At 41.4% G+C, this 16434-nt stretch overlaps 1 protein-coding gene across 8 annotated transcripts in view; it reads left to right on the forward strand.

Moving 5' to 3' along the window:
- ankhd1 (ankyrin repeat and KH domain containing 1) overlaps window positions 1–16434 on the forward strand; it is a 61831-nt gene that overhangs the window by 12138 nt on the left and 33259 nt on the right. For 3 of the 8 annotated variants that reach the window (XM_015969684.3, XM_070552778.1, XM_070552799.1), the window contains exons 2-6: window positions 2254–2407; window positions 12650–12806; window positions 12957–13119; window positions 13196–13343; window positions 13423–13656. In XM_015969684.3, the coding sequence (XP_015825170.3) occupies window positions 2254–2407; window positions 12650–12806; window positions 12957–13119; window positions 13196–13343; window positions 13423–13656 (856 nt within the window). The remainder of the gene's footprint in view (window positions 1–2253; window positions 2408–12649; window positions 12807–12956; window positions 13120–13195; window positions 13344–13422; window positions 13657–16434) is intronic. The other 5 variants (XM_015969853.3, XM_070552787.1, XM_070552795.1 and 2 more) reach the window with 3 other exon arrangements.

Below are 16434 nucleotides of genomic sequence, written 5' to 3' on the forward strand. Positions count from 1 at the left end.
TTTACTAGGGATGGTCAATATATCGGCATAAATATTGGTATTGGCCAATGTTGAGTCATTTTTTAACATATCGATATCAGTTCGGTAAATAAAACCGGGTTGTTATTAACAGCCAATATTTTTTCCATCTTGTTTCCATTTGTTTGCCTCTTTCAGAGGGAGAGCAGGGTGATGTGTATTTGTTTAGTCATGTAAACAGTGATTGTAATCATCTCAGAACCGTAAATGTGTGTGTTGTGTGTACATAATAAATAAATTCAGCTTTAATCATTTTAATTCTATACAAAATCTGCTGATTTTAGAAGCATTAATGTCAGCTAGGGCTGGACGATATGGACCAAAACTTATATCTCGACATCGTTTTGCTGAATTCCGATATACGATATATATCTCGATATTTTTCCTCCTGTAAAATATTTACAAATTAACTCACTTCAAGCTGTCTTGAGAAATTATAGACATAAATCAGTAGATTAAATGGATAAAAATGTATTGATTCTTGTCAAACTTTAACCTAAGTACCTATTCTCAGCCAGTCTGAGCTTTAGAAACACTGATACATCTGTCTGTTAACACACACACACACACACACACACACACACACACACACACACACACACACACACACACACACACACACACACACACACACACACACACACACACACACACACACACATACAATTAAGAGCTAGAGGTGTATCAAATGTCCCACAGGCACTTTTTAATTATTATTTATAATTGATGCAAACATTTTTTAAATTTCATCTAGAGGTGGCCCATATCGTATATTTCTTGTCCAGAGAGAAAAATAAATATCACGTTAAACTAAACAGAACTCCGTTGGCGTTGAACGCCCCCAAATAATTTAAAACCAGGATGCCAAATGCAAAATTTAGGCCAGCACATTTACCCAGAGGCTCTCAGATTGAGTAAACTTTTGAGAATACATGTAATAGCCGCTTAGAGATGGAGCGACATGTCACTAGCATAGCGGCTAATCGATATTGATATAATGATATAAAGTCCTCTTGGATCTTGTTTAAAAATTATATTATTTAAAAAAAATATTGATATCGCCCAGTCCTAATGTCAGTATATCAGTATCGGCAAATATCGGTTATCGGCCATAACAGTGGTCTAAATATCGGTATCGGCCCAAAAATTTCGTATCAGTGCATCACTATATTTTACTGATAATTAACTTCCAAAACGTCTGAATTGTCAAAATATTAAAAAAATCATGATGAAATCGTGATCGTGATTTTGCAAATAAAAAAATCTGTTTTTTCCCCCCATATTGCCCACCGCTAGTGAAAGTCATGTCAAATCTACTGTGTTGAAGCATTTAACGATCTTCTCTTCTTTGCACTGTATTTATCATTGTGAAATGCAAAATCTACTTCATTCTCATGGAGTAAAAGTTCGGCAGACATGTGTTTGTTTGCACTTTTCCTGCTGCATGCTTGCACAGTGTGAAGAAAGACTGACGAATGCCTGATGCTGCACACAGGGTATTTGCAGCCTTCATAGGATAAATGGCAGGTGTTCAGCTGGTACGATCGGCTCTGACAGGCATTGATTAGAATTTGCAGATCATGTATTTGCCCCCGGACCCCCCTTAAGTAGATCATCTTTTTCATGTCTGCTCTTTACAAAGCTTGCTACGCCCCTGCACGCACACATTCTCTTCCTCCTCCATCCCCCTGCTCTCACAGATGGAACGCAGCAGTGAAACTGTCCCGAGCGCGCCCCCCTCCCCTCACGAATGCTGCAAGGCACTGAAACAGTTAATATCCCCAGGGTTTCCGCGATATGTATTTTGTCGTGGCGCGCTGCTACGGCAAATTAAAAGCCACCACACCTTCAGAAGGATAAAAAAAGTAAAACCAACCCGACCAACAGCCCACAACCCCAGTTTCACGAAATCCTAGAGGAAACCCTGACCCCCACCCCCCGCGCGCCCGAGCATCCCCGGCTGGAAACATTTCTAGGTGACACACTTCAGAAACTGGACTTCTTGTGGCATCAGATCATTTCAATGTGATAAAGTAAATGATTGTCATATTTTGGAAAACTTCTGATGTCTTTTGTGATTTGTTCCGTTTTCTGAGCAGTAAGCCAGATAATGATGACAGTGCGGCATTTTCCTGGTCCACTGCTTTTTAAGCCATCTTCCTTTTAAAAGATGTTTAACTTAAAAATCATTATGAAAAAAAAAAGATGTCTGACCCATTTCTGTCTTTCCTACAGGTGGAATCCTTCATTTTGGACCAGGAAGACCTGGACAACCCCATAATGAAGACAGCGTCAGAGTTGCTTTTGTCCAGCGCCACAGATGGAGTCGATCTGAGGACTGTAGATCCAGAGACACAAGCCCGACTCGAAGCTCTGCTGGAAGCTGCAGGTATGACCATTTTCTGTAAACATAATTCGTCTTTTTACTAAACCTGTTAATATGTCTACAAACAGTGCATTATTGGCCACTTTTCTTAAGCTATAGGTTAAAGTTCACTAACCTAAAAACTAGGGTTGGGCATCAAGCATTGATAGGAACCGGGACCAACTGTTAGTTTTTCACGGAATTGTTCAAAGTTTTTTATTTCGATTCCTAGAATGCCGACCGGAAGAGGAATCTGCAGCCGATCTCCGTGAAAAATAAACGTGATCTGCAAATTGTGATCAACGCTTTTCAGAGCTGATCACACCAGCTGTCTGTGTGCAGCATCGAGTCCCCCTCACCCCACCCAGCGTGCGGCAACCAAATCTAAACAAACGTGTCTGCCGAACTTTTACTCCGTAATGTAAACTTTAACTCCTGCAGTGTAGAGGAAACTTGTTAAAAGACGTCAACACGGTAGATTTAATAGAAGCTTTAAAGAACAAACTCTGGACGGTGTGAGGTGAGTTTGTCTCACTGCAGAAATAAAAACACATACGGAGCGTCAGCAGTCAGACGCAGCCGCTCACCAACGCTCGTGTGTGTGTGTGTGTGAACGTTAGCGTCAGAAGGCTGAACAATAACCTGTAGAATAATTAGTCAAGCTAGAGCATCTTCTCTGTGGTGGACCACACCAGCTTCTGCCACAATAAATAATTATAATAATAATAATAATAAATCACACACAAAGTTGTGAACATTTTAGTTTCCTTTCTGAACTATTTCTGTTGAGAGTTTTAATGTTTAAATCTGTTAGATTGTTACTGACAGCAGCTACGTTTAAGTTTCACTTCCTGTCCTGACTGAGTGCTGCTGCAGCATGGAGGTGTAGTTCTCAGTCATCCTGGACATGATCATCCTGAGAGTTTTAGCTGAAAACAGCTGGACGTTTCTGGATGTGTTGGAGACATTTAGCCTCTCATCCCAGAGGCTTCTTCCAGACTTTGGTCGTGGTCAGAAACAAACACACTGGTTGTGCTGCAAGTCTTTTTCTTTTTTTCTCCAAAACACGATTTTGTCTAAGTGAAGGTGATGTTGTTGTTCATAGAATTACAATTCATGTTGAAGTTCAGATTATTTCATCAAGTAGGACCTGTGGTTAGCTGGCTCATGTAAAGCATGTCATGTCTTGAAAGAATCTGAATCGGGAATCGATAGGAACCAGAATCGAAATGAGGAACTGGAATCGGAATCGTTCAAAATTAAACGATGCCCAACCCTAGCAGAGCACGCCCTTCAGCTTGAGATTTGGAAAACTAAAGACCACTTTTGTTTAAATTGGACTTTTTCACAAGTTGACTGTTTTTTTACTTTAATTGACAACTTTTAATCTTTTTGGTCAAATGCCACTAAGAGATCAGAAAACATCTTTTCTTTCATCTCTTTTGTCGCGTTGAAGGCAGCTGATTGTAGTTTGTGGTTACCCACTTCTCTCTGCTCATCTTCTCTTTTCTACTGAGCATGCTTTTAGAGATTGAAGGCATCCAGTAACTCTTAAAACACAATATTTTCATTTACGAGAGCCTGACAGCTCACAGGAGCACACACAAATCAAGCTCTGACAGCTTCTGACTCATCCAAGAGGGAAACCGACTTAGCCGGCAGGTTAGTTCTTAAATGCAGTCTGTTAGCTTGAAGTTTCATCATAGCAGCTGCTTCTTATTTTTTATTTTACAGAAAATTATGTTTTTTTTTTTTTTTGTTTTTTTTTTTGTTTTTTTTTTACATATTCTTGAAGCATTTGTCTTGTGCTACAGGACACATGTAAAAAAAATTAGGCTCAAAATTGCATTTCTGATTATTTCTGCATTCAAATGACTGTGAATCAGTAGCAGATGAAATAATTCAGTCTAACGCCGGGGACACACCGGTCGCCGAAGCGCCGCGAAACGGGGACCGCCTTCATTCGCCGCCCTTGTTATCCTATTCTATAGACCACATGGGCCCCCGAAGGAACTATTTTTCAACCATGATGAGACGTACAGACCTGCCAACCCGTACGTAATTTGACATCTAACTACGTTGGTATGACTCACCCCTCTAAACTACGTAACTTTTTGTTACAGTTGAGAAATACACAAGTGTCATGTGGTCTACCTTAGATCTGGTCCAGCTCAAAACTACACTTAAGCTTTGTTCACACTGCAGGCCTTGATGCACAATTCCAATTGAGTAAATCTGATTTTTTTTTTTTTGTGGCTGTTCACACTATGACCGAAATGCGACATCAAACTCTCTCCAGTGTGAACGCTTCACGGCCCCAAAGCGACCCGCATGCGCAGAGACAAGAAGTCAGTTGAGCTGAAATCAGGAGCGGTAGAGATGTGATGTAATCCTGTGGATAAACTGTCAGTGAAAACTTTCACGCCTGTTGCTTCTTCTGTTTTGGGCTTGAAACCTCAAATTATTATTCACCGAAAACGTTCCAGTATTCATTCATTCACGGAGAATCCCCTTATCATGGAGCCCCCTCTCTTCACGGAGACCGGTGAAATGCTTCACTCCAGCAAAGAGGTGTCAATCTTCACTTGTCTTTCGATTCGATTACGATTATTGGGTCAACGATTCGATATCCCGATGCATCACGATTATTTCATATTGAATTGTTTTCATCGATAAATAGAAGATGTCAGATAATTGCTTTTTAAAATTTTATTTATTTATTTATTTATCATCAAAAATGTAATTGACACGACCTGCCATTCCTCAAAAGCTCTCCATTAGGGCTGCTCGATTATGGCAAAAATAATAATCACGATTATGGTGACTGAAATTGAGATCACGATTATTTAGGACGATTTTTCAATTTATGTTGATTTTATTTGTTTTTATTCTGTCATAAAATTGCTCAGGGCGCAATCAGGACAACAATAAATAAGAAACAAGATAATCACTAAAATAACTCCTGATTCCCAGTATAAAAAGACCAATATACTTATAGCTCATAGTTTGTGACCCAAGGGCTATAGACCTTGGTTTAACTCATTTAAGTCTAACCAGTACAGACCTAAATACCAATATCTTGCAAATACTGACAGCAAGAATTATACAGTGGCATTTATAACAAATAAATGCTAATTGATGTTCACAAAATATTGCACAACATTTATTGAGTCGTGTCAAGGTGCTGTAGGAGAGTGCACTAGCACCGTGTCCTCAGAGAGATTAGTTATTATTTATCAGCGTGAGGAACTTATTTATATCTGTTTCTACCTTATTTATAAACTATTTATTTACAAGTCCATCAGTTAATGTAATAATTGTCCCAACCACAGCTGCACCCCCCACCCCCCAACCCGGTCTCACAGCAATCAGGGGCAAGCTGCACGTGTGTTTAGCGCGCCGCACGTGCACATTTAGCCGTTTTTAGTGGCTCGGGAGTCCGCAGGTACGGTGTGTGTGTCACTCACTCTGGTTACTCCAACAGGGAGCCGGCTCTGAGAGCTGTTTCTTTAGCGACTGACACATCACTACATCATTCCCTTTCCTAATGTTGTGAAGAACGGTCCGGAGCGCAAGCGGAGTGTTTAGCTAACCTGCAGGAAATGTCGACGACAGTTATCCAGAAAGTAGCTAAGGGTTACCAGAGATGTTTCTGAGGTGTTCGCTAGGTACTTTTAAGATTTAAAGAGTCAAGAAGGGGGTCTGAAAAGCTGTTGGAAATAGCGTCAAAGTCGCTAAGTTGGCAACACTGTGGGAGGAGCGCTTCATTTGCAACTCAGGGCAGCGCAAGCGGGAGGAGCAAATAATCGGCTTGTTTTGTTTTTTATAATCGTTCAAAACTCAGATCGTAATCGTGATTAAAATTCGATTAATTGAGCAGCCCTACTCTCCATCCACAACAGGTTAGGACAAAACATTTTAAACATTTAAGAAGATTTAACTAAGTAAAAACATCTGTTTCCTCATTCAACACCACGCCTCAGGCTGAGAAAACACGCTTTACAAAAACTCACAAAATCTGAAAAAATACTGAAAACCTACAGGACACATAATGTAATAGTAAAATACATAATGGGTTAATATGAATGTTTAATGTCTCTGAGCAGATCTAGAGTCAAATATTTATGCCACAGTTCAAGGGTGTCAGAAATAACACCAAATGAAATGTTTGACTTAGTTTATTTCATTTGAACCCAGTGGTTCATTTCTGAAATGTTGGAGAATGAATCAAGTTCTGTTTGATGCAGAAAATAATAAAACATAAAACAAATTCCACACTCCAATAATATTTAAGATGGGTGTTCTATTCTTTCTGATAACACCAGCAGAAGGCTGTAGGCTGGATTAGGATTAAAAGGGATTGGGGGGGGGGGGGGTCGTGTCGTGTCTCCGTGAGAGGGGGATTCTCTGTGAATGAATTAATACCGGAACATTTTCAGTTAATAATAATTCAGGAAGATGGCGGGATCAAGGAGTAAAATAGTTTACAGTTTTTAAAAAAGTTTCCAGCCCAAAAAAAGAATAAATAGCAGGTGTGATCTGATCAGGCGGATGAACTGTCAGTGAAGGCTTTCACATCACAACTAGAGCAGGGTATTGCACAACTCCGCCGCTCCTGGTTTCTCCACTGATTGCAACTTCTTTTCTTCTGCGTATGCGGGTCGCTTTGGGGTCGTGAAGCATTCATACTTGAGAGAGTTTGATGTCGCATTTCAGACATAGTGTGACACAAAATAATCAGATTTACTCAAAAAATCTGAAATGAGCATCAAGGCCTGCAGTGTGGACATAGCCTTAGACTCTTCAAACCCGAACAAGATTATTCTACAATAACGGCAAAATCCATAAATGACACACGGCAAATTGTGAAACCTTTAGTAGATTAGTGAAAGTCCAAAGAGGGCAACTTTCTTCAGTGATGTATTGTGAGTTTGGATTATTAAGTTGGCAACATGTTTTTTGAGTACTACAGGTTTATCATCAGTAAGCTATGTTTATTTCAAGAGTGTATATTGGTCACCCACAAAATTAAACATTTTATAATTAGAGCAGATTAAAGATGCAGGAAGTGGAAACATTTGTTGGATTTACCTTTCCACATTAGAAACTAGAAAGGGAACCAATGCAGTTTTGTACAAAACAATCAACAACAATAAATGAATGAAATAAAACAGGATGAATGAATAAATAAAAAATATTGCCAATTTAATGAGGGGAAAAAAATCTAATTTAAAAACTGTGGCCATGCTTACGACCCTCTAAACTCCCTCACCATGCATTTTGCTTAATCTAATTATGATGTGGACATAAGCCACCAGGGAGCTGCAGGCAGGGTTTCCCCCAGCGCTTTGATTGTCCACCCGCCAGGCTAAGCATCATGCCCCGCCCTCCTCCCCGACACTACCGTGTCCGCTGACACGAACGGCGCAGAGACACTAGAGCCCTCCATCAGCTGATACTGGTGAGAAACAGCAACGGAACGTGTACAACCCCCGCTCTCACGGAGGAGCGCTGCAGGACGGAGCACGCGACCCTAGTTAAGCAAGCGATTGCTTATATATAAACCCAGACATTACTAACCAAACAACTGGTTTTAACACTGAAGCAGTCGGACATGAAAGCCGGTCAGGGGCGAAAAGGGCAAGACACTATTAAAAATAACATGAAGTAACATGTTAGGCCTGGTTTGTTCATTTGTTTGAATGGTCTCATATCAGAAATGTGATGAAACATGAAGCTCTGCTGCTGAAAAACACAGAAGTATAAATCCTTAACTTCCAATAATAAATGTTGGATTTTATATTACTGATATTCAGTGTTGGGAACGTTACTTTTAAAAAGTAATTAGTCATAGTTACTGAATAATTTGTCAAAAAAGTAACTCTGTTACTGAGTTACAAGATTATAAAAGTAACTATCAAGAAAAATAAATATTTTGTTGCATTCTTAAAAAAGAAAGAAAAATGGTTTTCCCTCTTAATTAAACTTACTTAATTTACTATAAATTACTACAAACAGGAACATTACACTAATCTAGACTACTAAAATGTCACTGTGTGATATTTAACAAGACCCCAATACGCTAAAATTATAATTGCAATTAAAGCTGCAAGCAGCGTCGTTCGGCCCTCGCAGCTCCGCGCCGCTCCGGCCTGGCTGGCAGCCCGGGACACCAGGGCACGTCCGCAGAACACAAACGTCGACCACCCCGACACCAGAAACTGCTAACGGCCACCTTGTCCGCACCTCACCCTGAGTCAGCATCCCCTTTGAGCCCACCATTATATTTTATGTCTCACCACTAGGGAATCCTCTATCTTTACCACACTGGTGGTGTGATGACAGTGACCAACTTTAATGCTATTCTGACCATGTTTTTTAAAGTTATCGTAGGATAATGTTATCTAGGGGGCGCTGTGACCAACTACAGAAAAGTCCCATTGAGGTCAGCTTTGGTGACATTATATAACATTCACCAACCGTTTGTGCCTCATTGGCTAAAGGGCATGATTGTTCATTGCCATGTTCAGTTTCGGGCAAATCGGAGGCCGTTTGTGGAAGCTACAGTCAAATGTAAGGTCATGGCGTCACACCAGCATTCACCATGGCATCAAAGCCCCTCCCTTTCTGGAAAGCTATCAGATCTGAATGGTCATTACAACATCATGAAGACAGTGTATGACCTCAGTGTCATGTTCACTAAATTAGAGGGGACAAATATGGGCATTTCACCATAAAACAATAGACTTCCTGTTGTTAGGGGGCGGGGCTTAGGTGATGTCAGCTGTCCACATTGTCGTTGCATTGAGATGTGGTCAGTGATCACACAGACAAAGTTTGAAATAGATCTGATAATACACTTGGGAGTTATTAAGTCAAGTAATGTAATGGCGAAAGGTTAAAGTTTGAGGCTTAGCCACGCCCACACCTTTCAACTTTTGAAAAATCCGACCTTTGAATTTTGTCCTCTATGTCTTAAGAGTATATAGCAGAAGTTTGAAGGCAATTGGTGAAAAGGGCGACGGAGCATCACTCTCCAAACAACGTGTACAAAAACCACTAAATCGCGTACTTGGACCAAAATGGCCAACTTCCTGTGCGACTTTGCACCTTGCTCCAAGAGACTTTTTTTTTAGGTCCTGAGACACCACATTAGTGTCCCAAAATTTCGTAATCCTCAGTGAAAGCATGGCTTGGGGCTATTAGTTTAAATGGTCCTAGGGGGCGCTGTTTCAGAAATTAGGCCACGCCCACACATTTCAGCTGTCTATTTCTCTTGGGGGTCAGACTAGGATCACTCACCAGAAGTTTCGTAGCGATATCACGATAACTGAAGAAATGAGAGGCAAACGTATTTCCATGGCGTGATGGCGATTTTAGCCATGCTCCCAAAGCCCCGCCTTTTTTCGAAACCTGCCAGTGCTGGAGACCAAGTAACCTCAAGTTGTCTACTGCTGTTTGCCACAGAATCCTGGTGATTGTGTAAAAGGAGTCCAGTAGGGAGCTGTGAAAATAAGAGTGGCGTGGCGAAAGGTCAAAGTTTGAGGCTTAGCCACGCCCACACCTTTCAACTTTTGAAAAATCCGACAGTTGAATTTTTTCCCCTACGTCTTAAGAGTATATAGCAGAACTTTGAAGGCGATTGGTGAAAAGGGCGACGGAGCATCACTCTCCAAACAACGTGTGCGAAAACCACTAAATCGCGTACTTGGACCAAAATGGCCGACTTCCTGTGCGACTTTGCATTTGGCTCCAAGAGACTTTTTTGTAGGTCCTGAGACAGCACATTAGTGTACCAAATTTTGTAATCCTCAGTCAAAGCATGGCTTGGGGCTGCCAGTTTTAATGGTCCTAGGGGGCGCTATTTCAGAAAATAGGCCACGCCCACCGGATGTTGACATCAGATTGTTTGAGGGGCCGGACTACGATCACTCACAAGAAGTTTCGTGACGATATCTTTAGAAATGACGAAATGGGAGGCAAACGTAAGGCCACGGCGGTACGCCTGATTTCGCCGCGCCGCCACAGCCCCGCCCTCTGCCGAAAACTCCCATAAATTGACGCCAAGCAACCCCAACTTGTCTTGAGTTACCAGCTACAAATTTGTGGTGACTAAGTGAAATGGAGCAATTTGGGACCTTTCACAGTAAAACTTGACCTTTTTGGTCCTGAGGGGGCGGGGCTTGTGTGATGTCATCATTCGACTATTCATTTTACTTTGTGGGTGGATGACAAAAGACCACAGAAAGTTTGGTAACTCTATTCCATTCAGGTATGAAGTTACAGCAATTTAAATTTTTTTGGCGAGTAGTCAAACTTCGAGGCCTGGCCCCGCCCCTTCAACATATACGAAAAGTCAGAATCCTTGTCTCATTTTGTTCGCCCATCCCTTCTGAGCAATTTTACACAATTTTTGAGTCGATCGTGCGAAAAATGATCGAGCAATCCAATCAGAAACGGACCCTAAAAACGGCAAAAAGGGCTGAAAATCGCCATTTCAACCCAAAATGGCCGACTTCCTGTTTGATATTGACCATGCTTGCAAGAGACTTTTCTGTGCGGACTGTTGAGTACTACGTGTGTACCAAATTTCATAACTGTACGATAAACTAAGCTTTATGGAGAGGGTTTTTTTTTCACTTTGTAGGGGGCGCTGTTCAGCCATTTTCTTTGCGATTTTTTTGGGACCTTTAAAATATCAAATTTTTCACCAGGCCTGACAAGTGTGCAAAATATTGTGAGTTTTGGGGTATGTTAAGGTCCCCAAAAATCCGTTCAAAGCGGGCTAAGAATAATAAATAATAAACAGAGCAAAAACAAGAGGCCTTCGCAGCGCTTTCGCTGCTCGGGCCTAAATAGAAACACCTGTAAAGGTTCCTGAGCCTTTAAATGGGCTCTCAGTCTAGTTAAATTAGTGAAATAAATGTAATTTTGCACAGTGTTCTAATTTTTCCAGCATTTATGTTGCTGGTATTCTAGTAATGGTTAAAAAAATAATCTTTTAAAATGACACTAGAAGAGGCACAAATGTGACGGAGGACTTCAATTTAATAACATGGGTCAGACCCAACCACAGAAGAGCTGAAGCTGGGCGGTAAAGACACACAGGTAGTTCTAATAACACCTGAGCTCCATGACGTTTGAGACCGATGTAACCAGTGTTACAGCGGGACTAAAGAAATGATCAGAAAACGGTTACATTTGGATGATCTAGAAGGGTCCTGACGTCTGAGCGGTGAACAGTTGAGCGGACCTTCCGGAGTGGTCACGCCAAGAAGGACACGGCTGCAGATTCACGCCTGCAGCAGCGAATCTGCTGGTCTGCAGCTGTAGACTATTCACACCACTATCTGTATCTGTTCAATCATCTAAATGATCTGTTTCTGTACTCTTGAGTGGGTGTGGGTGTTGTTTAACCGGAAGTGGGCGTGGTTTACATCAATACATTATTTTAAATCTGAAATTGATATGTATCGATCAGAAGTTGATATGTGTATTGTTTATTTGAAATCTATTTACAGAGCAGCCTCAGAAATGAGATTAAATAGTTTTGATCACAATACTGTAGTAAAGGAACTATAACAGAACAAGTTTTTCAATAAAATCAGAACATTAATATTTAAGTGCATGGATTAATACATCTGAACTCATGCAGTAGGAACTAGGAAATACTAGAACCAGACACCGCAATGTTTATTTAATTTTTTTTATTTGATTAAACAGATTTTTTTCCTTACGGTCTTGGCATTTTGCCCACACAAAGTTAAACAAAACAATGTTTAAGGTGTGTTGGGTAGACGACTGTTGGAGCTCTGCCCATGTTAGACTCCTGTGTCATAATCTGAACAGCCCTGCGCTGCTCCACCAGCCGCTGGAGCACGTAGAATGTGGAAGTAGCCTCGGTTCACTTGCTAAACTACCGCCTTTCTTTACTGCATTTTTTTGGTTCTTGACACAGATCTTTGTTTGCTTTTACGGTCCAGTATTTGTCCATCAAATGTTGTTTGTTCCTGCAATTTTGGAAGAAGTAAAAATATCAGATGCTGCAGTGACTGGATATATTTAGCCTAATTAACAAATGCTTGTGTGTTTTCTGTGTGTGGGTTTTTTGTTTCCCCCCTCTGTGTGTACTCAACTACTAACCCTGGATTGGATTGGCTTGGCTGGACCTGACTTGCTTCTTCATCTGGTCTGGTGTGGATTCTGGTCCCGCTTCCCTGTGGTTTGCATTGCCCTGTGTACCTCTGCCATCTTGATGTTCGGCAGGCATTGGTAAACTGTCCACTGCCGATGGTAAAGCTTTTGCAGACCCAGAGGTGCTACGCCGGCTAACGTCATCAGTGAGCTGCGCACTGGACGAGGCGGCCGCTGCCCTGACCCGTATGAGGGCCGAAAACACGCTCAACGCAAGCCAAGCTGACAAGTATGTATCTCCCCCATGTGGTCTCTGATGAGTCCTTCAAATTTTATCTTCAGAGGCTAAAGTAAGACATGCACAGGTGTTTCTTGGTGATGTTTGCGTGAGTGTGAGGCGTGTGTGTTCAGCTTGTCACAGTGGCAGTAATTGTAGCAGTTTGGTTATTTTCAGCCGTAGTTTAGCAGAAGCGTGTTCTGATGGGGATGTCAACGCTGTGCGCAAATTACTGGATGAGGGAAGAAGCGTCAATGAACACACAGAAGAGGGGGAAAGCCTGCTGTGTCTCGCCTGCTCAGCGGGCTACTATGAACTTGCACAGGTATGGAAGTGTGCGGTGGGTATTTTGTTTTGCTCGATTTTCTATTTCTTGTTCTTTACATAACTTTTGCCCTCAGGTCTTGTTGGCCATGCATGCCAATGTGGAAGACCGGGGCATCAAGGGGGACATAACGCCACTCATGGCTGCTGCCAGTGGAGGTTATGTGGACATAGTCAAACTGCTTCTGGTTCACGGAGCGGATGTGAATGCACAATCCTCAACAGGTGAGATTATCCAAACATCTTTAATAATCTGAGGTTTGTGTCCCATTTTCAGTAAAATTAATCATATTGTTGTCTTTAGGTAACACAGCTCTGACGTACGCGTGCGCTGGCGGCTTTGTGGACGTTGTGAAGGTGCTGCTAAAAGAGGGCGCAAACATCGAGGACCACAATGAGAACGGACACACCCCACTAATGGAGGCAGCCAGTGCCGGCCACGTGGAGGTGGCCAGGGTTCTGTTGGAGTATGGCGCGGGCATCAACACGCACTCAAATGAGTTCAAGGAGAGCGCGCTCACTCTTGCCTGCTATAAAGGTCAGCTCTTGTTTTCACCAACACAAGTGTTTTTATAGTTCTACTAACCACAAGAAGGAGAAAACACTGCAAACTTAAGTCACTGACATGCCCGCTACTGTGTCATTCTCTCACCATCTCTGTCACTGGTTTTTCAGCCTCTTAAAGCTACGTTTTTTGTCAGTTGTAACTTGTAAGTATTTTTTTCATCATTAAAACTTTTAATCACAAATCACTGTTCGCAGAAACAGACCACAAAGGGTGTTACTTGAGATATTTTTTATTTTTTACGTTTCATTGGCTATTTAATATGCCATACTGTGCTGGTTCAAGCTACACGTGAGAAGTCTAAAACTAATATTAGGACACTAACAAAGGTTATAGTTGAAACTTTTGAATGCGTTTGAAGGGCATTTCGCAGGTTATCGTTGGTATATTATGTTGAGTTGTAAATGTAAGACTTGTTAAGGATGAACTATTATATTAGCAGGCCTTAATTGAACCCTTGAGAATTTTAACAACACCATTTTTATTCAAGGTGGCTGTAATATGCCAATGATGGGCTTTGGATGGTGAATTGGTCAATTGTTTGTATTTGTGAGTGGATTGACAAAAGCAATAACTCTGTCTGCCATTATGATTGTATCATGTTGCTTAAAAATGCTGATTTGTCCCAGAAGAATGTAATTTACCACCTGTGGTATGTAAAACCTCAATAGGTAAGATGTCAACCGGATACCAGGGGTCTCGTTTCTCAAGACGTTCGTACGAACGTTCCTATATTCCTTCCTACAAATGAAATTTAGGATGTGTGTACTCCTGATTTATGAAACATGCAGTGGCGTCTCGTACGCACGTTCCTCCGCAGTCGTCTGATGATAAATCCCACCTCTGCGTACCCAGGTGCTCGTGTCCGTTCACCATCTTTTGCATACAGAAACGACATAATAACCATATTTGGGCAAGCTACGTTCTCAGCAAGTGAGGAAATTCCCTGTTGTTATTTTTATTTTTTCAGAAAAAGAAGACAAACTTTATTCAAGACCCTGGCTGCCGAAGCATGAAAAAACCAAACAACTTGCAGAGATTATAAATGGGGTCGGGACAGAAGAGAGGTTTCTACCAGAAATAAATAAAAAATGGACTTGATGTCGTAGAGTAACGGTTTCTCATTTGCATTTAAGGAGTCGTTCTGTTTGGAAATGTTGTTTGAGAGTGCAGCCTATGTCTCTTCTGAGCTGCCGTTCAGTCTGGTTGCGTATGACCAAGGAGCAGGAGGATGTTCTGGGAGTTTCTCGTAGTTGTAAAATAAACTATAAACTGGAATTGGATTCGTGAGATTTGTCTGTCGTGCCACAAAGGGTCCCAAATCACAGCATAGCAGAAGGATTTCTTCGTCACAGAGAACGCGTCCCCTCCAGTGTGCACGCTCTGTTAAATCTTCAAATGACACATATTAGTCATGATATAATATTAGATTCCCGTCAGTCAAATGTGTCTTACTGGTTTTAGCACCAATAACGCGCAAAAGCCGCTTATCCACCAACATAACTACATACTGAGTAAATTTAATTTGTGAATGAGAAACAGCCGTGGATGACGGAGACCTTCAGTACTGCTGTTCCCCCGTTCTACCACTAGATGTTGTTCCTACGCATGGTCAGAGCTGTCCTTATAGTTAGGAACATTTTCACGCACAAGTACAAATTGGTAAATACCACACAATACGTAAAATAGTTCCCACGCACGAAATACGCACAGATCTGTTTGTAAGTACGGTTGATAAATGAGGCCCCAGAACTGCCACATAACTTACTATATATTCAAGTCTTCCGTTGGAAATGTATACATCTTTTTAATATTGCAAAATATATTTTTCCAATATTGTTCAGCTCTAAATCTCAGAGCTTTATTTTTGAAATGTTCTTGGAAGTAGGAGTGGTTTTAGAGCTTGAAATAACAAGATGCAGCGCTATCTGAAACAAGACACACTGTACTTTGTAGGCACTTGTCTTAGGGTTGGGCTTCGAGCATCGATGGGAACCGGTTCCAACAGTTTTTCCCAGAATCGTTCAAAGTTTTTTATTTCGATTCCTAGTTTCGATTCCTAGAATGCCGACGGAAGAGGAATCCACGGCCGATCTCCGTAAAAAATAAACGTGATCTGAAAATTGTGATCAACGCTTTTCAGAGCTGATCACACCAGCTGTCTGTGTGCAGCATCGAGTCCCCCTCCCCCCAACCGGCGCGCGGCAACCAAATATAAAAAAAACGCCTCTGCCGAACTTTTACTCCGTAATGTAAACTTTAACTCCTGCAGTGTAGAGGAAACTTGTTAAAAGACGTCAACATTTAATAGAAGCTTTAAAGAACAAACTCTGGACGGTGTGAGGTGAGTTTGTCTCACTGCAGAAATAAAAACACACACGGAGCGTCAGCAGTCAGACGCAGCTACTCACCAATGCTCGTGTGTGTGTGTGTGTGTGTGTGTGTGTGTGTGTGTGTGTGTGTGTGTGTGTGTGTGTGTGTGTGTGTGTGTGTGTGTGTGTGTGTGTGTGAGTGTGTGAGCGTCAGAAGGCTGAACAATAACCTGTAGAATAATTAAAGTCATCATGCTAGAGCATCTTCTGTGTGGTGGACCACACCAGCTTCTGCCATAATAAATATTATTATTATTAATAATAATAATAATAATAATAAATCACACACAAAGTTGTGAACATTTTAATTTCCTTTCTGAACTATTTCTGTTGAGAGTTTAATGTTTAAAATCTGTTAGATTGTTACTGACAGCAGCTA

This window comes from Nothobranchius furzeri, chromosome 1 (assembly GCF_043380555.1).
Source record: "Nothobranchius furzeri strain GRZ-AD chromosome 1, NfurGRZ-RIMD1, whole genome shotgun sequence".
Taxonomy (NCBI): Eukaryota; Metazoa; Chordata; class Actinopteri; order Cyprinodontiformes; family Nothobranchiidae; genus Nothobranchius; species Nothobranchius furzeri.